Consider the following 27,863-nt stretch of genomic DNA (forward strand, 5'->3'; position numbering starts at 1 on the left):
TCAGGGCACTGGCTTCTGAGTGTTGCAAATAAACAGCATTCCATACTCCAAAGGGTGTCTGTCTCATAATCCCTGAGGCTGTGGCTGGTCAATAATGATGATGGTAGGAAACACAGAATTGAGTTATGGATTGGCCCTGTACTTCTGTGGCTTTGTAGAACAGATTTTAATGACAGTGAAGTTCAGAAAAAGTACAGAGAATGGAAAACAAAACAAGTCCCTGGTCTGGTCAGTATCATTTATGAGCTCTGTGATCCTCTAGATGGACCAAACAATTCTTTAAAAGATCTCAAGGAAACTTCAGTTGCAGTATTTTATTTCTCTATTTATCCAGAACCCATGCACTAATCTGATTCCTATTTTGCTGCTTCGTTCCCTTACCCTTCTCACAATCACACCTTTCCAAAACATGAACACAATACTTCATTCACTTATCCTTCTACTATCCTACATTAAATGTGTCTTCTGCTTTTTTATTCTTAACACTGTAAGTGCAGAAAATGCATTGCTTACATACATCAAACCTTCCTCTTCCAGAACTCTGGAAATAATATTTAGTCATTTCAGGAGCTTTCTTTTCCACTGAGAAGAAACACAATTTACTCAAAACTCTATCATTCCTGGCACATTTTGTCACACCCTGGATAAAGCAGGAATTTCCTTCTGCTGTTGTTTCAGTAATGGCCCTTAAACAAAGAGATTTGTATAATTAAATGGACATTCTCCATACTTCTTCCTTTTGTTACTGTGAAGGAATAGCTTTGTATTGTTTTCTGATTAGAGGAGTTGGTATAAGATAATGGAAATGGTTTTTATGGTGTTGTACTTAAAACTAAAGAGAGTCATTAGGCTGCAAAGTGACTGCTATATCAGTCTTGAAAATACAGCATATTTCCATCTCCCTTTGACGCATGAATTCCATTTGGGTCAATGATGGCTGTCAGGACACTGCAAGACAGAGGGTGAGCACCTTCACTGAGTTTGCATGGCTTGACTTTTGTTGGGAAGACAACGCTAGAGACACCTGTGTAAATGATAGAACACCACCAGCACGTTTTGTGATAGAACACAAACTCACACGTTTTTCAAGAGCTGAGTTGAATGCATACTGTGTTATTTCTGGTTCAGTAAGGATAGCATGGTGTGCTTGATAATTGACTCCTTATGCCAATTGCTTTAAGTCTAGCAAAGGAACATCATCGCCACCTCCCCCACTTCCTTCTTTTCCTTCCTGTTTAAGGACAACTTCTGGGAGTGTCACTGCTTTTTCAGTTGACTGGGAAGCACCTTTTGTTGCACCATTCTTGTCTTTCTTTACTTTAGTGATCACTTCTGTGTAAGAGATTTCTTCAGTGAAGGGCTCTGCTGCTGCAAATTCAGAGGTGATGTGCACACTGGCTCCCTGGATACCCTCCTGACCTTCAGCTCCTGTTCGTTCTTTACTTTTTTTATGGATCTTGAACGCCTCCTTTGTTGGGGCAGCTTGTGCAATGGTTTTCTTGATCCTTATCCCAGATTGTTTCAGTCTCTCTCCTGACTGCCTGATCCTCTCTCTCCTCTCGGGGGTCACTATTCTAGTTCGAAGCCTGTTTACCTTCTTACCAAAATTTTGTCTTGTCTTTTGCATATTTTCCCTTGAAAAAGCTTTTTTGATACCATCGATGCGCCTCATGCCTGATTTCTTGAACCGAGTTGCTTTGCTTTCTTCAACGTAATATTCTTCATCAGAAGACAGGTCATCAGGTAAGAAGAAATCATCCTCTATAGTTTCACCTGCTGTCCTCTCTTTGATTACAGAGAGAGATGAAGGACACTCAGTTTCCTCCTGTGAATGAAAGCAGAGAGTCATCTTGCAGCATGTGTGTTTTAAAAGGATAGTGATTCAAGCATTTTGTTTGTTGGCTTGTAGTTAATTAATGCTAACTGAAATGCAATCTTGTAATAAAGCAAGCTAGGTTTGTCCATCATATATGATCTATACATAATAAAAACAGCAGCAGAAATCTTCACCAGGTGCTGTAAAGACATGCCTGATAAAAGATTTCTTTTCAGTGTAGTTCTGAAACTAGTGAATGCTATGGTCCTTTATGTGCTGGCCTTTAATGGTTTTCAGAGCAGATTTGTCCAGGTTTTTTTCATATGTATTTTTTTAAGCTTATCTGCTTCTCTGAGGTTGGACCTAGGCCCACTATTCCTCATCAGTAAAAGCAGACATCCTGTAGACAAAAGAGGCTTTTGTGCTTATGTCAGCTCTTTGCTCTTTAGGAGTGCTTCAATGATACCAGTAGCTCATTTTTGACTAATTGGAACTTAGCAAACATTTTCATGGCAGCCCAGAAGGGAATGAACCCCAACATGTGCTGTCTCCAGAAGAGGACAAAATCAGTGATGAATGTCATTCAGTAAACCCAGTCCCATACAAATCACTCAGCATGCATCATTGCTGAGATGAAGTTGACTTCTTCCATCTGGAAACTTATGAGTTATCTTGAGCAAGCACCTCTGTGACCTGTGGTGAGTTAGTGGCCTGTATGAGTATGCAGTATTACATATTTATAGAATACATATGATCTGTATTATCTTCATGCATAGAAGTGGTGACTACCATACTGCTAGGAATTTATGCACCCTCTCCAAAGAAAAGACTGCCAGAGGATCAAAGCTCAAAGACACAGATTTCCAAAAGCTGTTGACAGTAAATGAATCATTTAAGAATCACTTAGAGGAAAGGAAATAAAGAACAAAGCTTGTGGTAATGGCAGGAATTAGCTGAACACAGAGAATCTCCTAAGAGAGTTAATCCCCTGATCTGAAGGCTGCTGTCTGCATGGACATTACAAATTTGTGGCTCAGTGTCAGTGAGTCGCTTCTATCTAGAATGTATATGCAGAGTGGAAAACACATCACTTGCAAGAGGTATGTGAGATGGGCAATGCCAGCCCCTTCTTCCCTGCTAGCTGTTGCTCTTCTCCAGGAGGAACAGCCCTTGGAATCACAGACAGGTACAACAACTACATAAAATCATGCTGAGCTGTTTCCCCTTGGCACTAACTACTTCAGCTGATTTCTGAGGCATGGCAGTGTCTGGGCTTTACCCTTAGAATTATTATCTTATCGCAGACAATAGGAGAGATATTAGAAATTGTGAACCCTGAAGAATGGGTCAGGGTTACTGAGTATTTTGCTGTTAACTGACTTCTGGCTAAAAAGATGTCTGTCACTTACCACAGTGACTCATTAGAAGCAATTCATGTTTAATGCTATTTTAGAGAGTACTGGCAATAAGTTAAAAAAAATATTTGGCAGAAAAAGCCCACTTAAGAGTCTGCCATCATGCCTTTGCTTCATAAAAAACCCTCTAGTAAAATAATTGTTAATACTTAGAAAAAATAGGGACAAATTGTGTTGCATTGATTAGAGCAGAATGTTATTCAACTCGTCTGTCAAAATCAGCAGGAACAAAACTACAATGCTTTGCTAATAATCATCTTCATTAACATGTGCAAATTAACATTAATTATATAAAGACTTCTACATAGAAACATAATCCCTTCTTTTCTGAAAATGAACTAAAACACAGCTGGATAATAATTTCTCAAAGTTTGTAAATTATAGCCTGCTCCTTCAGCTGAAATGGTAACAAGAATGTTTCCAGAATGACTCCTCTGAAATTTCAGCACATACAGACAGGACCACAATATGGTGAGCAGGGTGGGCTCTTCATATGAAGATTAATTTTTAGAAAGAAAGAAGGCAGGGAGATTCTTTTCTCTACTATATTTGAGCTGTCTTCCTCTGGAAGACAAATAAATTTTTTCTGTACTTCTTGTCAATTGTTTGCTAGGATTTTATTGTATTTAGCTTTATAGTCTATTAGCTAAAGAAGAGAGCACTTTAACTTCATACATGCTACAAGTAAGAGTTATGGACAATAATATGTGAGATGAAGGTTTTGTAGATGAGACACAGAAACCAGAGCTACAGGTCCTGAGGATCATTTTTTATTCTGCTACAGACTCTTTTGCCTTGGTTTATGTACACATCTGAAGAATCAAATGCAGCAAAGGTAAAAATTAGTCTGAAATTCTCTCTCTTCTCCAGATTTCTGGATGGAAGGTGATACTAAGGTGGAAAATATTAGTGAAATTGTTTAGAATGTTCAGGAGGTTTCATAATAACAATATAGCGATTTAGGCTCTCTAAGCCAGCTCTCCCATTTGCTTTTTCTCTGCCCCTCCCCATTTCTTCTTATTACTTCGTATCAGTAGGGTAGAGAGAAGAGAGGAGCTCATCTTTCCTAGAGCAAGATAATGAGTTTTAGCACCAGGTGGGAAATAGATGGAGTCAAAGCATATAGCTACCAGGTCATTTGTAGACTGGATGAAAGCAAAGACCAAACACCTACTGATTTCACTTGAAAAGGACAAAGCCCTAAACCAGTTGACAGCTTTCTTCTTGGCTTGACAGCAGATGGGACTGAAATAACAGGGCTGGGCAGCCTGATCTTAGAGGAGGGTTAGAAGGAGCTGAACAATTGATGATGCTTCTTGCAAGATTTTAGTTAAAAATCTGCTTAACTGTTTTGCAAGAAAGGACTCAGATCTGCAGCCAGCACATCATGGGAGGCAAGGGAGGATCTTTGAACTAAATTTGTAGGTGCTCAAGTAAAATAGAGAAAGGATATTATTTCACAGTAAAAGATGATAGCGAACAGTCAGGTATTTTTAACCTGATTTCTTGAGGAAAGAGAGTGCAGCCATGGTCTGTCCACCAGTTAATACAAAGGACATGTACTCTGCTTGCCCTGCCAACTGGTAAAATATAAAAACATGCCCATGCCAGAGACAGAAACTAAGAAACAAATCTTAAGCTGATCAGTCCCCTGCCTTTTCATCACTCCACCCAGATGGAGAACGTGGAGAGGGTGCACCCTGCAAAGTATGCTCACACTGGTCCTGATATGCTCATTGTCCTTAATCTCCTGAAAAGTTAGTCCACTTTGCAACACACTGAAAACCAGACCTGGACCTTTAAAAACAGGACAATTTTTCCTTCTTATCAATGAAAAATAGTGGTTGATTTGGAGGCTGTCTTGGGTTTGTACCAAAAGTGTAGCATATATGCTCATATTATGTTGCTCCCACCTTCTCGCCCGTACACAGCCTCTCCACTAACATGAACAATTTCCACCAGTTTGAGAATGGAGCTGAGCTCAGACATGAGGAAAGAAGCTCTTTGCTGAGGACCTGGCTGTGTTGTGAGTCTGTTTTCCCAGCTGACATCTGTCCTGAACCAACACACCATGGCTCAGGTACCTTGCTTATAGAACTGGACCTGATGTTTTTGGCAGATGGTAGCAGGGGTGCTGAGAAGAGCGGGGGTCTGTTATGAGTGGGTGTAGGAGGGGAGAAAGGATTAGGTTTTGTGTTGCTGAAACTGGAAATACTTTGAAAAAGCATTTGTGTGGAAGGAAATGTGGTCTGGAAGGAGAAAGGCTTCAGGTTTTGTGACAGCAGAGGCAGGACTGAAGTCATTGTTTGCAATGGTGAGAGGGAAAAGTGGAGACTTTGCAATTCAGCCAGGCAGGGAGAGAAATATAGCCACAAAGCTGTAAGGTTAGTTAGATCCAGTACATAAGAAACAGCTTTAACAATCAAAATTTAAAGTTCTGACATTGTAATAGAATGATGATAACAGTCCAGGAGTGGCTGGTGATGCCCTTGGCACAGTTTGTTCACTAAGAAAGCATTTTAAACGTAAACTTCAGCTTTTCCTACTTTCAGAGTATTTGACTTCTTGAATATGCCTAGCTAAAGAAGGTGATTTGAGTATTGAAACCCAGGTTTCTAGTTCCAAGTGTTTCTAATACTTGGATTCTCAAGAAAATCTGAGTCCATTATTGTAATTTTCTCCTTCTGTTCCCATTCCATTTTAATTTGCATTTAGAAAATTTTCAAAGGGATTTAGTCTCTGTCCTTTGTGTGGGCCTCAAAGAAGAGATCAGAGCAGAAGCACTTTTCTCCCAGAGGATATAAGGAAGGCTAACACACCTGCTCCTTAAACTATGCAAAGCACAAAGTGCAGATGCTGTTTCACCTCACAGAAGCCTTAAAAAAATTAGGTAAATAATCTTAAATGTGATCATGCTCCTTATCACCATTATGAGACTCTCGATGTAGTGATGCTTAGATAACTGAAAATTGGAGGGGGGAAAGAGGCTGTCTTGTGCCTGTTTGATAGCTCTGCCTGCACAGTCAGGTGCTTCTCACCTCTGGGCAAGGAAAGAAGGGAAATGACAGACCAAATTGTTTAGTGATGTCTCACGTATTCTGCTGCAGTGGCATCCTGGCAATCAGTTTGGCTCTAACATCCTCTTCCCCTCTTACTGTTGAAGAAGCGAATTAGCCAAGGGGACTGCAGGAAGAGGATTATCATGCCTTCAGCAGGGTCCGTGAGGCTAGGCAAAGGAAGAAGTGTTTTTAAAAACATTCCCTTACAAACTTGTCAGCTAAATCTCCACTCAGATGGGATCAATAATTAATAGGAGCAATAGTATTATTTTCATTTAAAAAGGTGTAGTGCTAATTTGAGTCTGCTGAATTCACTAGACAAAGCAGTGACACAGTATCACAGCAACACCTTAGGTTTAACTACATTAACATTTAATTTTATAATAATTTCATTAAAAAAAAAGAGATACAAAGGCATTTTAATGGATGTGGCCTGTTCAAGAGCTTTAATCCTCTTTGCCTTGCATTCTTTTTCACATGTATTCTACATTTGTATTTCAAAGCCCAGACTGAGCTTTTAGAGTGGGCAAGAAGAAGAATTTAAAATACAGTCTTATGTGTAGCTATGTGCTAGAAATGCTACAAACTAGTGTTGCATTCTCTTTTCAAATAGATTCAAAATGCAATCTTAACAAACTTTAATAAAGGCAACCATTATCAGCTCTCAACCGCTATCTAATTTCAATTAAAAACTTTATCGAATGAAACTTTTTAAAATCCAAAACCCAATAGCAGAGAAAAACAGTGACCAAACAAATAATATATTTATATGCAATTATAAATTATCTATATAATTATATATCTAATTATAAATTTAAATATAATTATATCTAATTATATATTTTATATACAAATATAGATCATAATTATATATTTATATACAATAATAAATTATTGTATATATAATAGATACAAAAGTATACAGCTATATTGAATATAATATATACAATTGTATACATTTATATACAATTATAAATTATATAGAATTATATAGAGATAGAGATATAGATGTAGATAGAGATTGATATAGAAACATAAAGGTATAGATGTAGATATAGATGATATAGATATAGAATAAAGACTCAAAGTGTTCCTGCTGCTCACAGGAAAAGATGGGAGGAGAAATCAAACTTCGTAACTTGGATTAGTTGTGTTGCACAGGGAAAAGGTCATAGCAAATGATCTTTCAGACTTGGGATGTGTGACAGAGAAGGTGCAGGTGATGACAAACATAGGCACAGATGGGACTGGTGGTCAGCTGACAATTCTGAAGCAGAGCACAAAGTAGCAAAAAGGTCAAAGGGTACCCAGCACCTGGCCTGGTGCTGCTGCCATGTCTATGACAATTGGTGATGCAAATGACTGGCAGCATTTGGGTAGGAAACTGCATCGCCACAATGTTGAAAAAAATCCTGAAAATTTGCATGCAAAATGAATGATTTGTTATTCAGGCTGACAACTGAGGTAAATCACTAAAACATCTCCTTGAAATTGCTCTCTAAATCAATATGAAACCGCTGATGAATAACCAATTACAAATCATTCAGTCCTTTTACTCATATTCCAGCAGTGAAGCTTTATAAATCTCAAGTGATCTCTTCATTATTATTTTCTGCAAAGTTACCATTTCAGAATCTCTGCATTAGTCCAAAAAGCTGCTCAGATGAGAGAGAAATAAGATTATTTTAAAAGGGCACCTAAGGGACTAGATTTTATTCTTTTTAGAAAATCAACACTTCAGGACATAAGACTTTATGGCCAAGTGCTGTTGCTTGTAGTTAGAGTTATTTTTACATACTGAGAAAGTAGCCTGGCCAGAAGCACCAGCCCCCCCAGCATTTCTCTTTTGGGAATCCTTGTCTTTAAACGTTGACAAAAATTCATTCATTTAACCAGGAGGACACAATGACTACAAAGTAACCCAGCTCGTTCTCATTATCTGACTGCAGCAAGCGGTAGACACTGAGCAAGTGGTACCCAGTATTACCGCATCACTTAGAGAGGCCCTTGGCTCCAGGCCACCACATGCTGCATAAAAAGGAATACTGCAGCTCCAGGGGAAAATTAAAACTTCACACTCACTTTGCTTTGATATTGTTTTACAGAGCTAGCCTGGGGAATAGCTCTGTAGGTTAGTCTGCAGGTTTGCAAACTGGTGAAATTCCTTACTTCCAATTTATCTGTAGATACCAGCCCTTTATCAGAGAAGAAGAAAGAGTGATCACAAGATGTGATAAGACAAAACAAAACAAAGTTTGGTACTATTTTGATTCATACACTCTTCAAAAGCTGACTGCTCTTGCTGCAAGCTAGCTAGAGCAGGGAAGTGCTCTCAAGCACAAGTGAAATGCAGGCAGTCGTCAGGAACTATTCATATCATCTGCCCAAGCAACCACACCCTTTCAACGTGATGGAATTGAATAGCAGGTACTTATAAAGTAGAAACTGTAACTGTGTTACTGATAGCTGATGCCTGGCTCTAAGATGAGCCCTGTCCCAGATTCTGAACTTGCTGATAATGACTTCATGTAGTCCTCATATCTGTGCCTGTGGGATTTTTTTTTTTTGATCCTTTTTCATTCCTGTACTAAAGGAATAATTGCTAGATGCAGCTATCTTCAGTAGTGCTGAGAATATAAATCCCATTTGCATGGCCCTAATCAAGTCCACTCCTGAATCTGGGCCTTAGGCATGAAGGGTATTGCTGAAGACACACACGTGTGCCCTCAGTGGACAGCCACAGCTTCTGTCAATAAGTCATTCTGGGCAGCCTCTGGGACATGACAGAGAGGCAGGACACAGGAGGCCCATGGTGTAGCTACAGTCTTCTACTGGTTTGCAGACAACAAAGGACTGAACAACTGCATCCAGTGCACATGTAAATTAAGATCAATTTTTTCCACCACTCAGTGCTAAGAGGTGGAGAAAAATCAATGCCAGCCTTGAGAAGAGGACTGCTTGTCCTTTGTGAGGATCACCACAAAGGAATAGGTCTGGGGACTCCAATCACACCAGATCAAATGGGTGCAGCATTTATAATCTGCTGTGAACACAACTCTGTGAAATAGGCAGTGCATTTCATTTAAGGAACATAGAAATGGCCCAAGAGCTGCTTTTAAATTTTTTTATTATTTCCCTTTCTCTTTCTTTCTGAACTCTTCTCTAGAAATACTTCTTTTCTTTAGTTAGTTGAAAATGGTTGATTCCCCCCCACAGTCCCCCTTAAATTCAAGTGTAATTTATGATCATCTTGACTGCCTGTAGCACTTCAGTGCTGGCTTTGTCACTCCACCAGTGGTGGGCTGCACAGCACGGGGCCACCTCTGCTTTGAACTGAAGGACTGGGCTTGACACTGCAAACAAAGGACTCTTGCTACAGTCTCTGACACAACCACTGGGTTTCTTTTATTCTCTGTAATCTCAGCAAAGGCAATTACCTGTCCCAGCTGTAAAAATATTTATGAGGTTTACACCACAGGACTCTAACGAAGGCCTGGTGTTGCTGGGCTGCTTGGGCTCCTGTGCCTGGTAGTCAACCTATGCCATGTTTTTTTCCATTAAGTTTTCAGACTCCAATATCAGTTTAGGTTTTCTTCTCTCCCCATGAGTTCTAGCAGAAGGCTTTGTCCCTCTCTGATTCTCACGTTTCCAGGACTAAAAATCCATTTCTTGTTTCTGACTCGAGGTGACTCATGGACAGATTACACCCATTTCATCTTTTTGCCAATGGTCTTTGCTGGACTCCTCCTCTATGCCCCAATGTATGTATAAAGGACAGCCACAACCTCTCTGAGCACCTTTTCTTGCTGGTCTAAGCCAGGCTAGGACCTTCTGGTCTCCTCTGATGTACCAGGGCTTCCCATTCCTCTGATCAGCCTGGTAGCTGTTTTCCAAACTTACTCAATTTGAACATAGCTTACTTCACCAGGGGTGATGATGGCTACTTGTGGTGGTAGCCCAGGTGGGCTCTGAAGTGTTTTGGGCAAGGGCACTAGGCATTACTCTCCCATTCCTGGAAATACCTTGCCTGAAGCATTTCATGCTAGTGTATCACGTTTTAAAGAGCCACAGCATGATGTGAGCTCAGTTTATGAGCAATTAATGCACCATTTTCTACCTTTTCCAAATAACAAGGCTTTAAGAAGACAAATTAACAACAAGGGCTTCTGCTATGTACAGGAATTGACACTGTGAAGATTTAGATTAATAGTACTCCAGCTCTAAAGATAATTTGGTTTCTCGTCTATATTTTTTTTCCTCTGGGCTGACAGCTCCTCATTTTGGACATATTTTATTAGTATCCCTAATTCCCTATTAGTATCCCTAATATTCTCTGGGCCTTTAATGATATTTAATGAAAATATTACACACTTGACAAACAGTCTTAAAAGCAAACTCTTTTAGAAATCCTCGCTTGCCCTTTCAACACAATCCACTGTCATTTGTTAGTTTTCCAGGTTATCTGTTAAGAAGTAAGATATCAGACACCTAAATAGGAGAAAGGATAAGATCTCACGTCTCTGCAAAACAGAAAAATAATCAAATAGGATTTACCCAACACAAACTGGCCTTGGTGAGTTATTTAACCTGATGCTACTAACAACTCTGTTCTGCAGAGCACCCTCTGAGCCTGTCATTCTTATGCCTGAATGATATCAGAATGACAGCAGTGGTTCAGATTGTTTCCTTTGTCCTTTCCTAAATAGGAGTGCTGCATTTGCTGCCTTTCATGTCACAGTTACTGTCATAGTTTTTTCTCAGAATAGCTGTAATTAAAACTCTGTGCCAAAAGACTGAGAGTCTGTGCATCTGGTCTTTCAGATTCTCTGTTTGCAACCTCATCTCCTGAGCTTGTGACGCCCTGACTTTTACTGCCACTTTGGAGGGAAGTGCTTCCATGTCAGATTTTCAGATTATTGTCCCCATCTTGATCTCACCATTTCTGCTGCCCAAGCCATTATGGAGTAGGGCAGTGGCCAGGAAAAGCCACTTGTATTTTAATTTATTTATGTATAATATGGGTGACATATGCATGGCTGCTTCTGCTAGCCTCTTTCTGTGCTTTGTTTTCCCTGCAACTGCAGGGAAAAAAAAGCAGTTGTCTGTGTAGGACAGTCAAGCCATAACCCTGCTTGGTTTCTGACACATGCACTGTGACTATCCACTAATTTCAAACATCAGGCAGTAGAGACTGAAACAAAGGCATATTGTCCCTTAACAGGAAGTAGTTACTCATTTATGATGCTTAAGTAATAGTAGAAAAAAAGCCCAGAAATTGTAACATGGACTTTCTGGTGCCTGTATGCTCACATTCAAAGAAGGACTTGCAGAGCATGAAGAAAAGCATTTAAAAAAATAAAATTTCTCTTTAATTTCTGTAGTCAGAACGAGCTAAATTGCTGGAAGTGACTGCAGAGAAATGATGGTTCATACAGCTGGTTGTTCAGACTGACCTGAAAGAGAAGTGAACAGCAACCTGAAAAACTTATAATGTATTTTGCATTCCCTGCTATACCCCTAGGCACATAGTATTCCGGGGTCAAAGACCTCACTCAGCTCTCTGAAGTAACCTGGCATTTTCAATCCTGCAATCAGTGTGGGGAGGAGAGCTGCCTGCTACCAAATCTTTTCCTCAGCCACATGTCCTTTTAAAAAAGAATACTCTCAGTTTCCTGAATCATTATGCCTACAGATGATCACTTTCTCTCTTCTTGATGTGAGGATATTGCCAACACTTTTCATCATGTGCAGGTCTCCTGGGACAATTTCCTGCAGCCAATGATCCTTTTCAACCTGCCTAATCCTTCTATCAACGATAAGATCAAAGCTATCTATTTGAAAGAAAATCTTTAGGATTTAATTGGTGTTTCCCTTTTCCTCAATGTTCTGACAGAAGTTAAAACTAAAAGCCACATGCGCTCACCCATGTAGGCATTCCACACCAGCTACACATGGGTCATTGGCTCCATCACAATGTCCCAAAGGGTTCACCAGAAAAAAAATCTCACTACAGATGAGCTGTCACTCACAACCACCAAGTAAACAACTTGGTTATACCCATTTGTAAAACACAGTGAAGGGAGTACAGTGGTTCTGGAGCTATTAACAGACTCCCACTCACGGTAGCCAAGCTTCAATCATTCAGGTGGTGGCACACCAGCAGTGTGCCTAACACTGATGCAAATCAACAGTGTGAAAATCATGGCATTTGTATGAGAGAGGCTTTCACAAGGGTACCTGTGCCTTAAAGCTTCAGCACACTCTTGGCTGCTCAGCACATTCCATTTTTTTTGTGGAGCAACGCAGTTATCGTCCTCCAGAAAAGTGTTCAATGTTGGATCCTAGAGGGATCAGCCTATCTGCTCCTCCTCTGTGCAAGGGAGAAAAGGTTCTTCAAGCTACCTTACAAAATGCTGGAGGCTCTTAACTATGGTAGGAAGAGGAGGCAAGAAAGACAGCAATGAATAATGCTTTTTCCTTTCCTAAATCGTACTGCCTAAGAATGAAACATATACAACAGGGCGCAGGCCATTCTTGTCTGGCAAAACCAGCAGAGAGTTAGGAACTCCTACTGAAGGTGATTTTTAGAGATAGCACATATCATGAGAGTCATCTTTTGTAGGAAATATCTGAATATAGCAACAGGTGTTCTTTATAGCTGTATGTAAATCGATTTCTACCATATTTTATTACATATTCCTGTCTTGCTAAGAGAAAAAAAAATACATTATGCAATGAATACTGTTTTAAAGACAAATGTTTTCAAAGCATTGATTTTGCTACAATCATTATGGTAAAGGCCCATCAATGAAACTGCATTATGCCATTAGCCAGAGGAGTCAGAGATATTTATTGCATTTAGCTGGGAAATGATTTGCAAGGAAAAAGGAGAAGTACCTGTCTTCTATTCCATCATGATGCTGCAGGCTGCAATAATTTTAACAATAGGCCAAATTGTGCTGTGCTTTCTCCTGAACATCCATAATAAGCCATTCAGTCAGAAAATCTGGCAGGCACAATTTGGCTGCATATGGTACTGACATAACATTAAAGAGCTAACATTTCCTACCTTCAGCTTTTACTGTTGGTTTTTGTTTGTTTAGCTATTTTCTTCCCAGTAGTAGAAGTAGTAGTTAAGAAAGCTAGATTAGGCATAAGAATTTGTCAGCTGTATCCAGTGGTGAATATACTCAGTGAAACACATGGCTCCATTCATTGCAAGGCACATTATTTATGTACAAGCAAGTCCACGGTGTAAAGCTGAGCAATGAGGGTGCATTGTGCTGCTCATGAGGGCTGGTATTTCCAAAGACACCTAATGATGTGCACAACTTGTTTGGAAGAAGCTCTGGGGACTCTGTGGCATGAAAGAGAAACTCTGCTTCTGGAAAAAGATTAAACAGTCTCATTTTCTACTGACTTAGGGAACTGGGAAGTTTCAGCAAATGGCAGGATCTGGCCATTAAACAAATGGGTCTCACAGGGCACGCTAGGAAGTGACAGACCCCGTGAGCTGCCTGCACTGTCTGTTTGTATTAATTAAGGGAAAGCCATCCTGTTTCATGAAACTTCTGTTCAAACACAATAATTTATAAGAACAATGAACATCTTACAATGAGGTCAGTGAACAAAAATGAATGATTTACTTGCTCAATACAACTGGAAGAACAGCACTGGTTAAACTGTTTCCAAAGTGGAGCATGCAAGGTACTATTTGCTGTCATGGAGCGTTTGTGGGTCTGTGTGGTCTTTAGTTTGTGCCTCTGCTGCTAAAGGATGAGACAATGGAAAAAAGTCTCAACTGGCCAGCCTGAGTAATGCTGCAAGTTAAATTAACCATGTTTTGAGATTAGTGTTAGAAGGAAGTCTGTGTTCCAGGGAGTGTGCAAATTCTTTTGCTATTTGGACTTCTACCTAATATGGTGAAAAAAATAACACGGATGAATGTCAGGCATGGTTTGTATGACACGATTTACACGGCCTGCCTCATATTACCTTTTGGAGAGGCAACAAACAGTCCTTGCTGATCTGCAGTTAACCTTACACGACTGGCTCAGAAACCTACCTAATAATAGACTGCCTGTGCTGCCGATAGTAGGTTAATGCTGAAAGGCACCGAGGAGCAGAACTGAAGTGTTAAAGAAAGCATAAAATCACTCTCATATGGGAGAAACTGCATCTTTCAGTTCATTAACCAATACCAACCAGCATCTCCCAAGGAGGTGGCGCAATGACAGCACTACACAAAATTAGGTTCATGGTTACCTGATAGATCACAACCCGGAATTTGTTTTTCTTCAGCAGCTCCTCTTGTTTGGCTTCCACCTTCCGCACGTTGGCATTCTGCCTCTCCACACGTGCCCGCACCTCCTTCATGGTGGAGCTGACTTTGCGAGTTTTCTCCAGTAACTTGTTCACCGTGTAGCCTGTATTGCCGTGAGCCTGGGCAAGCTTTAAAATGTCAATCTGTATGCTCTTGATGGCGTTTTCCATCTCCCTGTGCCTCTCCTCTATCCTCTTCTGGCTCGCCTGCACGCTGTCCACAATGTTGGCCACTTTGTCCAGGACCGTCACGATCGTGTAAGCTGCGTCTTGTTCTTCTTCCTCCTCGGTGACACTGGAGAGACGATTCTGTTGGGTTTTGTCGGCCTCCGAGGTGATTTCGCAGCGATCCATTTTGCCTGCTTTTGGCCGAGTCGGTGGGAGGTGATTTCGGTGATCCTGCCAGAGTGTCTCTGGTGGTGCTGCCGGGAGCCAGCGTGACAGCTGGCCCCGGCGGTGCTCAAAGTAGGGCGTGAAACACCACTCCTGGAGCTTGGTCAAATATTTCTGACTATGAAATATCCACACATGATTGTTCAGATACTTTCAGCAACATGAAACCCCTAAAATTAGGAAGCAATGTCTGGAAAGGAACATACGTTTAAAGGGTCATGCTTCCGTACTGATGAAGTTATTAGCGTTAATCCGGGAAAGTTAAGCAACTTACTAATTAAGCAGGAAAGCAAACTTGCATATTTTTGGTTTTGTGTTACTGGAGTGCTTTCCTCTGAATTCAAAGAGCAGTCAGGAAAACAAACACGGTCGCTTTTTTTTTTCCAGCAAACCAACTCCAGGTCTTCACTTTGCTGCAATTACCACATGGGGTACCAAATAAACACACTAAACCAGAGGCAATATAGTGAAAACTTTGTATTGTGACATGCTTTTCCAGTTCAAAATGTTGAAAGCATTTTTATTTTTCTTTTTTTTTTTAATTGAACAAATTACTAAATCCTACATGCAAAGTTTTGTAAAGCCTAGACTACATGTTAAAACAGCTGAACACATCCTATTCACACTTTATCTTGGGAATCTTTCAAACAACAACTAACAGTCTATTAATATAACTATGAGACCAGCAGACTAATTTGGATGGACTTCTTTAGCTCTTGAAAATACTCTATACAAGAGCACTAGGAATTAATTTACTTTTATTATTACTTTTTTTTTCAGTTTTAATCACAAACACTATACAGTCTGTATTGTAGATGTTAAAACGTGTTTTCTTTAAAAAAGTTTAAGAAGTATTAAAACAGCTTTAACAGTGACAAAGTAGGCTTTATTCCAATTAGTTGTGTTCAGTTGCTCACCACCAATTCTTACAATATCTAAATCTACTAAGAACTACTTCTTTTAGACTTGTGCCATCTGTTCTACCAGGAAACTTCCCCATTTATGAAAGTTATGATTTTCCTCTTTAAAAATAAATCGTTGGAATTCCTTATGAAGATGGCAGTGCTTAGACCCAGCCCACATGGTTTTATAAATATGTTACAACTACACACAGCACACAGCTCCACAGTTCATGCGATAGGCAGTGTCTAAAAAATCAGTTACTAACCTCCAAAAACATTTAAATATCTACGGTATTTAAACACAGTGTTTTCTAGTTTCTCATAAGAAAAGTAAGCTGTAAACATTTTTACCTTCATGCCTTGTTTGATAGGTAATGTGGACTTTTTTTGTTGATTTGTTGTTGGGTTTGTTTGTTTTTAATCTACAACCATTGGTGGGATAAAATCTGTGTTCCCCAAAATATTACATTCCATGGATAAAGCACGATTCCATTATATAACCATGTGATACAGATACAGAAAATGAACTACTGTATTCAAAAACATAAAAGTAAAGATACTAAAACAGTCCATAGCTGTTAGAGCTGATGCTTTCAGAATACAGACCAACATTGTTACACTAAAAATGTTCAAAAATAAGGCCTCTGAAATAAATATTTCCATTCTTTAAAAAAAGATATAATAAAAATGTACATCACATGGTCAATGTAGGTATAAAAATCACTAAGTTAAACCATTCTGGATGATGTATCTGAAGTAAAATGGCCTAGGTTTTGCTTCTGCCGACGTCCTCTATTGTTTTTGGGGCATTTTCTGCAAAAAAAGTACAGAGAGAGAGAAAGAAAAAGGAGGGCTGATTTTACATGTGCTGCATAAAAGTACGCCTAGCAATAGCACAGTGACTTAATTTTCTGTACTTAACAACAGCAAGGAGTCTATGAGCTGTGCTGAATGGGGAGATGTGCCAGCTGTTCGGTACTGAACTGTCACCTGGGGATGTTCATTGGACCCCAGATCACTCAGAAGGGAGTTCTGCTTGAAATTGAAACCAAAACCAGCAAGGCATGGAGTCCTTCAGCCTTGATCCAGCAAAACACATACCATGTTGAATAACTGCATTGGCTTTTTAGACATATTTTATACTTAGAGAACAGTGGATGGTCAGATTGGATCAGTCAGCCTTTTGAAGCATTGGACTTCCAGGTGCCCTGCTGCTCGCAGCAGCTCCTGAGACAGAATCTACCCAGGACTCTCTATGGGGTGGTTCAGGCAATCCCTTTCTCAGAGATGGACACACAGCTAGGAAAGTATTCACAAAAGCCAACAAGACAGACTGTCCCCAAGAGACTGTGAGTTGGGGAATGGTCGTAGGGAGGCTGAAAGAGGAGGACTGCTGAACTACAGCTTCCACACTACTGCTTTGGCTAGCACGGTGGTGGGTAAAAAATAAAAAAGGATGACATGAAATGCATGAACCAAATAACTCTTGTATATATGCAGGAGGTGTTAGGTATGTGTACTTCTACATGCTGTGTGAAACCTTACAAGAGAGATAGGGAAGAAGGCCTCATATTGTTTTTTCACAGGGACGTCACTCCACATCACTACATTTGGGAAGCTGTGCACTAACACAGTAGCAGAAGTTTTATGGCCCAATGTAACTGGACCAGAAAAAATGAAGGGCAGGTTGAGAAGGAAAAGTCAAAGTGCAGCATGGATGCCTGTGAGTAGGACATATATGCTTCACGCACATATAAGGGAGCTAAGTCATCCCTATTCTGTCCCAGAGCACTTAGCAGTCATTAAAAAGACTCTATGGGTCTCAACTCAGTTTCTGTACAAGGTGACAGTCTGAGACAACCCAGTATCCTGAGCTTTGTGCTTGTGCATCTTTACATTTCATAAAATATATTCCCATGGACAGTGTCTAAGAATGGGACTAGCTGCACATACATTTTAAGAAAGCATATATAGTGTGAAGGATACTCTCCTCTCTGTGTAGCATTATTTGCAGCAGTACTACAAAGAACAGCATCTTGTCAGCCTCTCTAGTTTCACTGGGTGGGAGATCACAGCTTCCATAAGATATCAGTGACGCTCGAATAACTCCAGTGAAGGTCTAACACAGTAGCTGACCTTTTGGATGTGTTTCAAGGCTGATCTGTTCTGCTGGGTATTTGGTCTGGGGATTCCGAGGGGTTACTGGTGGTTTGTAAATGTAAACAAATACGAGTTTTGTGACCAAAAAGGAATGGTGACACTACGTTACACAATCCTTTCACTGTCATCATTAGGAATTTCTTAGGTGACTATTTTATGGTATATGTTAAAGCACATAAAATTTTGGGGGTCAAATATTTAAATTCAGAAAAAGTAAATCTATACAATGCATAATTTTTCACTGGTTTTGTCTTTACCTACCTTGTTATGCACATGACAATTGCAACTATAATGGCAATCTGTACGGCTCCTATTATTGCTGCAATAAGGACATGCGTAAGCTTTTGTCTACTTGGAACAACATAAAGAATACTAAAGTCTGTCTTTTCACAGTGCTGTCCAGTATATCCTGATTCACACCTGAAAAACAAAAGGAATATTACATGGAATCTGTAATGTGGCAATGGCCCAGACATTTTGCAGACGAAATAAGGAGTCCATGATGACCCTAGCTGAGAAAGAGATGATGAGAAGGTAGAGGTGTGGTAACTCTTGGGTTGGGGAATGGTTTATATTTCTCTGTCAAGAGAAGACAGAGAGGAGATAAGCTCTGCTTTCCTGACTAAGGTTAGTAGTAGACCTCTGAAAACACACCAGTGTGGTGAAAGCTCTGATTTGGCAGGAGAAATACGTGTGGAGGTGTTATTAAATTGGGGCAATATTTAGGAAGATTAAATCAACTATATGAAACAGGTAGACAAAGCTAAATGAAACTCAAAGAAACATGTTCATGAAACACAAAGTGAGCCTGCTCACTCAGCTGCAATGTCAATATGGGAGAGAAGTGATAAAGAGGAAGAGAAGCCTTGAAAAATGAGGGGGAAAAAGATCTCTTTTCAAGCTGCAGCCTACAGAAGTAGAATCCTGCAAAACCTGTTGGACAAGACCAGCTTCAAACCCCCTTGTCACCAAACCAAATCTGACAGAGGATGGGTTAGAAAACTCAATGGCCCACAACTGTTCCAGTGAGAGTTCATGGAAGAATCCATAAAAAATGGCCAGGGGTGTGGGAGAAACGGCTGGAGACAGAAGAGAAATGGCTGCTCTAAGTGGTAACTTGTCTGAGCAAAGTGGGAAATTAGCTCAGTGATAAACTCAGCAGAGGCTGTTCCTGATGGAAACACTCTCTGGAGGAATTCATATCTGAAGGCAAGAGACACAGAAGCACCACAAGGAAAAGGCAAGAGTCATCCAAGACACTGAGCCGAAGTCTGAGGAATCAGAGGCCACCACTTACTTCATAAAATGGTCTGGGTTGAAAGGGACTTCCAAAGGTTATCTAGTCCAACCCCCTCTGCAGTTAGCAGGGGCATCCTCAACTAGATCAGGCTGCCCAGAGCCCTGTCGAGCCTCACCTTGAATGTCTCCAGGGATGGAGCCCCAGTCACCTCCCCAGACAACCTGTTGCAGTGTTCCACTACCCTCATGGTAAAGAGCTTGCTCCTAACATCCAATCTAAATCTACTCTTCTCTAGTTTGAAGCCGTTGCCCTTCATCCTGTCACTACAGGCCTTTGTAAACGTCTCTCTCCATCCTTCTTGTAGGCCCCCTTCAGGTACTGGAAGGCTGCTGTTAAGTCTCCCCAGAGCCTTCTCTTCTTCAGGCTGAACAACCCCATCTTCCTCAGCCTGTCTTTGCAGCAGAGGGGCTCCAACCCCCTGATGATTTTTGTGGGCCTCCTCTGGACCCACTCCTGAGCAAGTTCCTTGTACAGCTAACCTTTAACACTGGCTGATGTGAATGCATCATTAAGGGCAGCTGAATCACACAATTGGCCTCCAGCCCTACAGTAGAAAGCTGGAGGAGAAATACTCACATGCAGGCAGAGAAATAATATTTTTGTACAAATTAGTAAGATAAACCTGGATGCAACACAAACTTGGTCTCATCCATCCAAAAGCTTTGTGCTAGGGTAGGAAGTATTTCAGTTTGGAGAAATTAAATAATTACTCCATAGACCTTCCTGCAACTGCTAATGCAACTCCTAATCCCCCTTTGAATGCAGGGATAACAGTTGGGGTTTACATGTTGACAATCTTGTGACTCTACTTTTGCTAGCCATGAGCTGCTGTGTAAGGAGTTTTGGTTCAGGCACGAAACAAGTTGCAGCAGGAGGGGGTTATTAAAGAAAAGCCCCCATGTAAGCTCAGTAATGGCTAGGAAGGGAATGAAGAGAAAAGTGTATTAGCACACAAGAAGGAAACAGATGAGGAAGACATTGGTTCTCATGCTGAAAGAAGCAATAGTGAAGAGCACTCCCAGCTAGTGAAAAGGACTGAATTCTTATTGTTACTTTGCTTTTGTCTTCATTAAAGGAAGTAACAGTCCAAGTGAGATCAATGTGAGAATTGCTTTAAAGCAGAGGAGGCAAAAGAAAGCAGATGAGGCAGAAGTAATTCAAAGATGTTTCCTCAGAAACACTGAAGCAATAGGAAACCATTTCTGAGAAATATTGAATGGCGATACAGGAGTATGGAGTTCCTGCAAACAAGAAATGCTCCTGTTAAGAGCTATAATGATGTGGGATGAAGTACTAAGCACTAGTTTAAGCTACCTTAAAATAGCAGAACGGAGTTTAAAGTGTTCTGCTGAGCTAATATATAGCAATATAATACAGCATTAATATAACAGCAAGAAAAACAGAGGTCAGCATGCATTTATCAAAACATGCTGACCAGTCAATTAATTAGATTAGCATAAAGAAGTTTAGATTTCTTTGCAGACGGTTGAACTGTGCTTCCTTGATGGGGAAGGGCAGAACTGTACTGCACAAGGGGGGCAAGAAGAGATAAACAAGATCCCTGCTGCACAAAGCCTGCTCAACTAAATATTAGGCATTGCTGCTATAAAACCTTCCTTCCACCTGCCTGACAGCAATCCTGGATGGAGGGCTGCTGTACAATGAACAAGGAGATTAACTGCCCCCAGTGAAAGTCAGAATTTGGTATGTGTAGGTATTTTCTGCGGTTTTGTAGGTCATTTGATACCTCACATGTGTCACTACCAGGAAACGATGACCAAATTAAACAATGCATATGCTAGATGTGTAGGAGAATGAGAAGCAGTTGGAAATAACAATCTACCCCTAGCATCCATCATTATATTTTCCTTGCCAGAGAAAAAGACAATTTTTTTTCTTTGGTAAAAGTACATGATTACTACAGTGGATTGCTGTCTGATACAAATAATTTTTTTCCTTAATAACTGCTCCAGTAGAAAACCCATTTAAAGTATGAGACCATCAGCATTTAATATATTCAAGAAAACCTGAGATCTAATACTTAGGGTTAAGAACTGACAGAAATTCTTGATGGGAACCATGTGAGGTTTGTTGTGCTAGGTTTGTTGTGCTGAAATACTGTTCAGGCTGTTTAAATAATTGAAGATAGTAAATATCATTACAAAGTAGAATTTAAAGAGGAAGTACATTGATTAAATTAATCAAAACATGGCCTATTAGTAATTATTAGAGTAATAATATCTAAGTGATTGAATAGTAATTGACTCATAAATTAATAAAATATGATTAACACGATCCAGAAATAGAATTTCTGAGAAACAATAAAATCTGTTCATTCAGCCAGGAATGTTTTCCTTGGAATATCTCTATTTTGATTATTTTGAGGACAAATCAATCAGAAATGGTGTTAAACACAGCTCTAGAACAGAATAATACTGTAATCAAATAGTGCTGGCTAATGTCCATCAAGACAATGTGGGGATGCACCCAGTTTCATAAGAGAAGCAAAGATGAGTTGAGCTGGTTTGGTTCTGGCCAAAGAAAAGGCCCAAAGAAAAGAGAAAACCAAGTAAGTCTTATTGGAAAGGTGACAATAAACAAGAAAGGATCTCAGAGGGGAAAAGGAATCATACAAGCTTTCAAGTGCTTCAGCTGAGTTGCTTTTTGAGCTTCCTGCTCTCTGATCAGTCTGGAAACCCTTAAATCTTGGCAGTGCAAAAAAAACCCTAAATAGACTCGATCAATAAAGATCAAGGGAGAAAATGTGATAGCATCTAATGGATTATAGTTGAAGTTTCCAAAGCAAAGAAAAGCAAAGAGTTATAGCATCTTGAACCATATTAATCTGAAAGTACAAGCTTGTGAGAGAAAAGCTCAGGAGAAAAACCTCATAATAAGCAGGGTACTACATATTATTCAGAAAAAGTAAGAGTTTTTCTATGAGCAGCATTCAGAATTAATTTTATTTCTTGAGGAAAATAAAGATGCAGGGCTTAGTTGGTGAAACATATATTAAAAAATTAGCTGGAAGCTAAGGAAATAAACTAGAACATTCTAATATCCTGGGAAACACTGAGTGGCTTGATACTGAGTGTACTGAGTTGCTCGATTGTACTGTAGACAGAAAGTGTGGGTTAAAGAATATTTCACAATCTTATGCTCTCTAGATAAATCCTATTATTGTGAAAAATGGCAATAAATGTTAAAAATAAGATATTGCTACTCTAGAGAGCATTTATGACAGGAGCAATAAAATGTGCAGTTAGTGTAAGAACAGACTGAGAGGTCAATGGGGAAAGCAGTCATACAGAGAAGCCATGCAAGACAAAGCATCTTTTGGTAGTTTTTCTTTTCTCTATGTAGGATTTAGCATCTGAAAATAAGAAAACATGGAAGCCACATTCCTCAGAGGCATTCAGCTTCTGAAGTACCTGGACTGGCAGCTTCCCCTCTAAGCACTATTTCCTGCATGACTGGAGCAGCTGGGTGCTGCCCACAGCACATGGATACATCTCTTTTGCCATGGTTTAGGTAACTGCAAACTAATACATGCTGTAATTATGTCTAGAGAGCATTTTGATTAAGCTTTACAGCAATTCCAAGCACATTTTGGAGGTATGCAGGACTTACCGGCAGGAAGCCTTCTGAGTGGAATAAATGAATTCACATTTTCCATGTATACAGTAGCCATTGAAGCTTTCTGAACAAGGTATGTGGTTTCCAATGTAAATGTCTTCTCTTTGATCACTGGCATCTTGAAAGGAAATATACATAAACAATTATGTGTATGATATTCATTAAAAACATCTCAACCAGGAACAACATATCTTAAAAACTTGCAGTGACTAAAGGAACACAGAATAATAAAACAAAGGCTTAAGAGTGATGTTTCAGAGGCACCAACAGAGATTTGCTAGAATGAGCTACACTGAAAAATGATCCTCAAAGACATCTAAATATGCTTTTTATGTTGAGTTTCTTGAAAGGAGGAAAGTATTCATGACAGCAACAAGGCAGTTCAGGAAGATGTGCAGGAGCTTTGCCAGTGGCACTGGGGCAAAGAGCTAATACACAGAAACACAGAGCTCTCTCCCATGTCTAAACAGAGGGAAAAGCCTGAAGAATTAGACAGAAGCTGAACCACATTTTATAATTGCTATGTAGAAAATAACTTGATAAAGCCCGAATCTGACTGGTACCACTGGTTGTTACAGCTGAAATCAAACAAACTATGACAGTGGTCTTCCTTAGAAACCAGCTGAACATCATTCTGCTGGTGGGATGCTGTAAGTGACGCTTTGCATCATATGTATTTTTTTTTCCTCTTTCTTCCCCTTTCACTGTCTTTATCTTTACCAATGAGTTTTACTTTTCTGTGCTGGCCAGGTCAGTTCAGCACAGGAAGGCAGTCCCTTCCACACCAACATCTTTCATGCTTCTGTCATATTAAAACTATCTAATGCACATTTTAAGTCATTCTTTCCTTCAAATTTTTCTGAAAAAAAGTTCTAAACACAGAAGTTGGTATTTCATAATGAACTTCTCTGAAGAGCAGGGATCTAAAGACGTGAGTGTAATTGTGGAGTTATGCTCATTTCCATGGCAATAGACTATAGCATCACAAATGCAAGATTACAATGAACTGCAGGTGCAAAGCAAAAAGGGCCTGTGAAGAAGAAATCTCTTATACAATTGTAGATATTTGAAATAATACCAGTAAGAAAGAGAATATGTTTTTGCAAGGAAAAAAAAAGTGTACTGCTGTTAAAGGTTTCCTCTGAATTTTTTCTGGAATCTTTTCTAATTTGTTTCAGGAGAAGAAAAAAATCTAACTATTAGATGCCTTAGATATAAGGAAGCCTGTTGTTTCAAGCTGTGCTTCAAAAACACAGAAGACTTGATACAAGAGAAGAACATTGCCAAATATTGACAATATGTTCACCACTGCCCTGATGCCTTGCTCCTCCCCTCCAAGCAATTAATTACTGTCACATCTGGTACCAATCAAAGGCTAGTAATAAGCTATACTGAAACATATTAGTCTGTTCAGATAGCTGTGCCATGTCTGGTTTTAATGAATGCACTAACACAGAATGTGAGGCCCAGTGAAAAATGCATTCCCTGAGAGGTGGACAAGTAGCCACAGCCACCAAAGTTAGAGGCAAAACTTGTATTGAGCAAAGAGATGTTGGTAAATGCTGGAGATGATTCCCAGTGTAAACTAGACATTTACCCACCTATTGACAGGAATCCATTTTTAATAAGACCTGCTAGACTGCTTCAGAGCTTCAAACTGAAATATTAAAGTGGTATGGGAGCCTTGAAACAATGACTGGATACAAGAGTTCAAATACTTTGCTAGAAGGAAGAGGCACACACAAAAGCTGAAACCCTGATGCCTAACTTGATACTACAAAACCATCAAGTATGTGGGAAGAGAGAACTTTCTGATGTAGCTTTTGGTAGCCATTTCCAAAAGAATGAGACTGTCATGGCTGTGGTTCTAGAAACTAGAAGGCATTATGCATTCAAAGAACATGGTTTAAACAAGAGTAAAACAGACAGAAGTGTGGACTGTTCTCTTATCCTGGAAGCAAAAGTCATTAAAAGTCATTTACTTCAGGGTCTTGCTCTCTAAAAAGACCTGACTGCTTGCATTTAAAAAAAAAATCAAAACCATTTTTTTGCACAAGACCTACTCCCTCTGTGAACATCATTTGCTGAATTTGAAACTGAACAAGCTATATACATTAATAGTAATAATTATGTAGGGCTTTTCTCACTAACTAGATTTCAAGGGCAATATGCAATGAATAAAAGCCTGTAACTTCTAAACAGAAACTAAAAGTGTTTTTTCATTACATAACATAATAAGGTATATCTTACATTTGAGGCCTTTTATACCCTCACAATGTAAGTGAAAATTGATATTGAATCATTCCAACTGGTACTTCATATGGAGTGAAAATAAGAGAATTTGTGAGAAAGAAAAATATGCAGAGCTTTTTGGCACTGAAAGGCCTTTCAAGAACACAAGGAATGCTGAAAGCCGTGGTGAGAGGTCATAAGAGGGCAAACTAAGTTTAATAACAGAAAAAAAATAAAGCCCAGGTTACGAGTGCAGAGTGGAAGAACCCATTTGCGGACTGGATCTTCTTTCCAGGGAACTTTGTAGCCCCCCTGGGGCCCAAAACTGCAGAGCTTAGTACAACCTTCGGACTATTATCCATTACTGCTCTTTTACATGGGTACTAATGACATAGAAACAAAAAGTCTGAGGTCAATCAAAAGAGATTTCAGGCCCCTGGGAAGGATGCTAAAAAGTTTGGGAACACAGGTAGTGTTTTCCTCAATCTTCCCAATAATGGGGAGAGACTTACAGAAAAAGGCAAGCCCAGCTGTGGGACTGGTGCTTTCACCAAAACTTTGGGGATTTAAATGATGGAAAAGTCTTTTAAGAAACAAGGTATGCTGGGGCCCAGCAGGATACACCTATCCCAAAGGGACAGGCATTTTCAGTTGTAAATTGGTGGGACTGACTGTGAGGGCTTTAAACTAGAACCCATGCAGGGAGGTGATACCAAAAGGATTGCAGTAGGTAAGCCAAGGGTTGGTATGTCATTGCCTGAAGGTGGCAATACTAGGCCCCACTATCTAAGAAGGATGTAAAGGTCCTGAACATGTCCAGAGGAGGGCAACATAGAAGGTGTAAAAGACATATCCTATGAGGAGCAGCAAAGGACTTTGGTGTAGTCTAGTTTGTAGAAAAGGAGGCTGAGGGGCAACTTCATTGCTCTCTACAGTTTTCTAAGGAGAACTTGAGAGGGAGGTGCTGAGCTCTCCTTCCTGGTATCCAGTGACAGGAGGCATGGGAATGGTCCATAGCTGTGCCAGGGAATATTTGGACTAGACATTAGGAAGTATTTATTTACTGGAAGAGACTCCTGGAAAGGTGAATGATGCCCCAAGACTTTCAATATTTAAAAGGCATTTGGACAATACCCTGAACATCATGCTTTAACTCTGGGTCTGCTCTGAATTTGTGAGGCAGTTGGATTAGATGATTGGTGTATATCCCTTCCAACTGGAAATATTCTATTATTCTATTCTATCCTTCATTCTATTCTATTCTTTGCTCCATTCCATTCCGTTATTTGTGAGACAAGATGTGGAAAGGTTAACAATGATGAAGATCTGCTCCTTGCTGATAACTTGAGAAAGACAGAGGAGTTTTGTCCTGAACCATGACAGGCAGAAGTGTATTTATTCTGAAAATCCACCTGACACACATGAACTTTTGCCACATAAAAGAATTGAGCAGAAAGTGAAACCCTACCTTATTTTCCTTATTTTGTTTCTACTAGTTATTAGAGGCAAGGTAAGTATAGATAAAACATTTTCAACCAATGTGATTCAGCGTATTAGTTTGTTGAAAACATTTTATAACAACCTAAGAAATACAGACCCTGACTTCTTTTCCCCCCCAGCATTAACAGACAAGATGGGGTCACAGGAAGGAGGCTTGTGTCATTTCATCAGAAACGTCACAGCTTGGTGTCTTCCAGTAAAATCATTTTCACAGCACTTTAGAGGAGCAAAATCCTGTGACTGCCACATAGGGTGGTGAACAGCTGCACATCTTAGAGGAATATAGCAGGGAAACTCAAGAAATCACAGACATCTCCTTCTTGCCAGCCTTGCACCACGCTGTAAGAAAGAAGCTGTTCACAGGTCTGTCTCGGTTACAGAAATTAAAGCTGTAAGGCAGACGAGAAGGGACCTGCATGCTCCATTTTCTCATCTTGTGAAAGCATAACCAAACAGCAGCAAGGCAGCACAGTACCTTTCACCTCTGGCCGATACTGCATGCCGTCGTCTTTCTTTCCAACTGCGTTTGTGTCGTCTGCTTCTAGATGATAAATACATGCATGGGTAGCTATTAGGAAAGGCTTATTTCCAGATCACTATGTGTAGAATAAAAATCAAAGTACTTTAATTGCAGTAAAGCTTGACACATTCCCATACAACCAGACTGGTAAGTACCTGGGGTCAGTAACAGTAGCCCCATTATCCAGACCAACACATGGCACACCTCAAGCAAGGTTTCAATCTAAAAACTTTTCCATGATATGGGCCTAGGTTATTTTGGTGACAGTTTGTTTTGGTTTTGGAACTGTCCAAGTTACAGACCTGGATGTAACTGGCAAAGAGATAGTGGAATACTGTTAGTCCGGTGAGAAGGTCCTGACTGCAAGACCCCAAACCTGCAGTCATGCATGTGATTAACTACAAGGCAGTAGACACAGAGTTTCAGCAGATCATTCCAACACTAGAAAAGGAAATAGATAAATACTTGTGCAACTGGGACCTCAGAAGCAGGATGTACAGCCCACAGCAGCAGAAAAGAAAATTTCCCACACATCAGTACCCCATCCCCCCATGTAAGAACCATTGGGCTAATGCTTAGATTCTCCTAAGAGCTTTTGCTGTTTTTCC

General features: G+C 39.9%; 2 protein-coding genes across 2 annotated transcripts in view; both read right to left on the reverse strand.

The window, feature by feature from the left end:
- Positions 1-1,162: 1,162 nt before the first annotated feature.
- CAVIN4 (caveolae associated protein 4) lies at positions 1,163-14,966 on the reverse strand. The gene is made up of 2 exons (XM_054381795.1): positions 14,556-14,966; positions 1,163-1,825 (listed from the first exon to the last, which is right to left on the reverse strand). Exons 1-2 carry the CDS (start codon positions 14,964-14,966, stop codon positions 1,163-1,165), a joined length of 1,074 nt encoding a protein of 357 aa, XP_054237770.1.
- Positions 14,967-16,635: 1,669 nt separating this feature from the next.
- TMEFF1 (transmembrane protein with EGF like and two follistatin like domains 1) overlaps positions 16,636-27,863 on the reverse strand; it is a 128,452-nt gene continuing 117,224 nt past the window's right edge. The window contains exons 7-10 of the mRNA XM_054381615.1: positions 27,211-27,276; positions 22,998-23,121; positions 18,329-18,487; positions 16,636-16,720 (exon numbers count right to left, since the gene is read on the reverse strand). Of these exons, the coding sequence (XP_054237590.1) occupies positions 16,636-16,720; positions 18,329-18,487; positions 22,998-23,121; positions 27,211-27,276 (434 nt within the window). The remainder of the gene's footprint in view (positions 16,721-18,328; positions 18,488-22,997; positions 23,122-27,210; positions 27,277-27,863) is intronic.

The sequence above is a fragment of the Indicator indicator genome, chromosome 6 (genome assembly GCF_027791375.1).
Source record: "Indicator indicator isolate 239-I01 chromosome 6, UM_Iind_1.1, whole genome shotgun sequence".
NCBI classification, from domain to species: Eukaryota; Metazoa; Chordata; class Aves; order Piciformes; family Indicatoridae; genus Indicator; species Indicator indicator.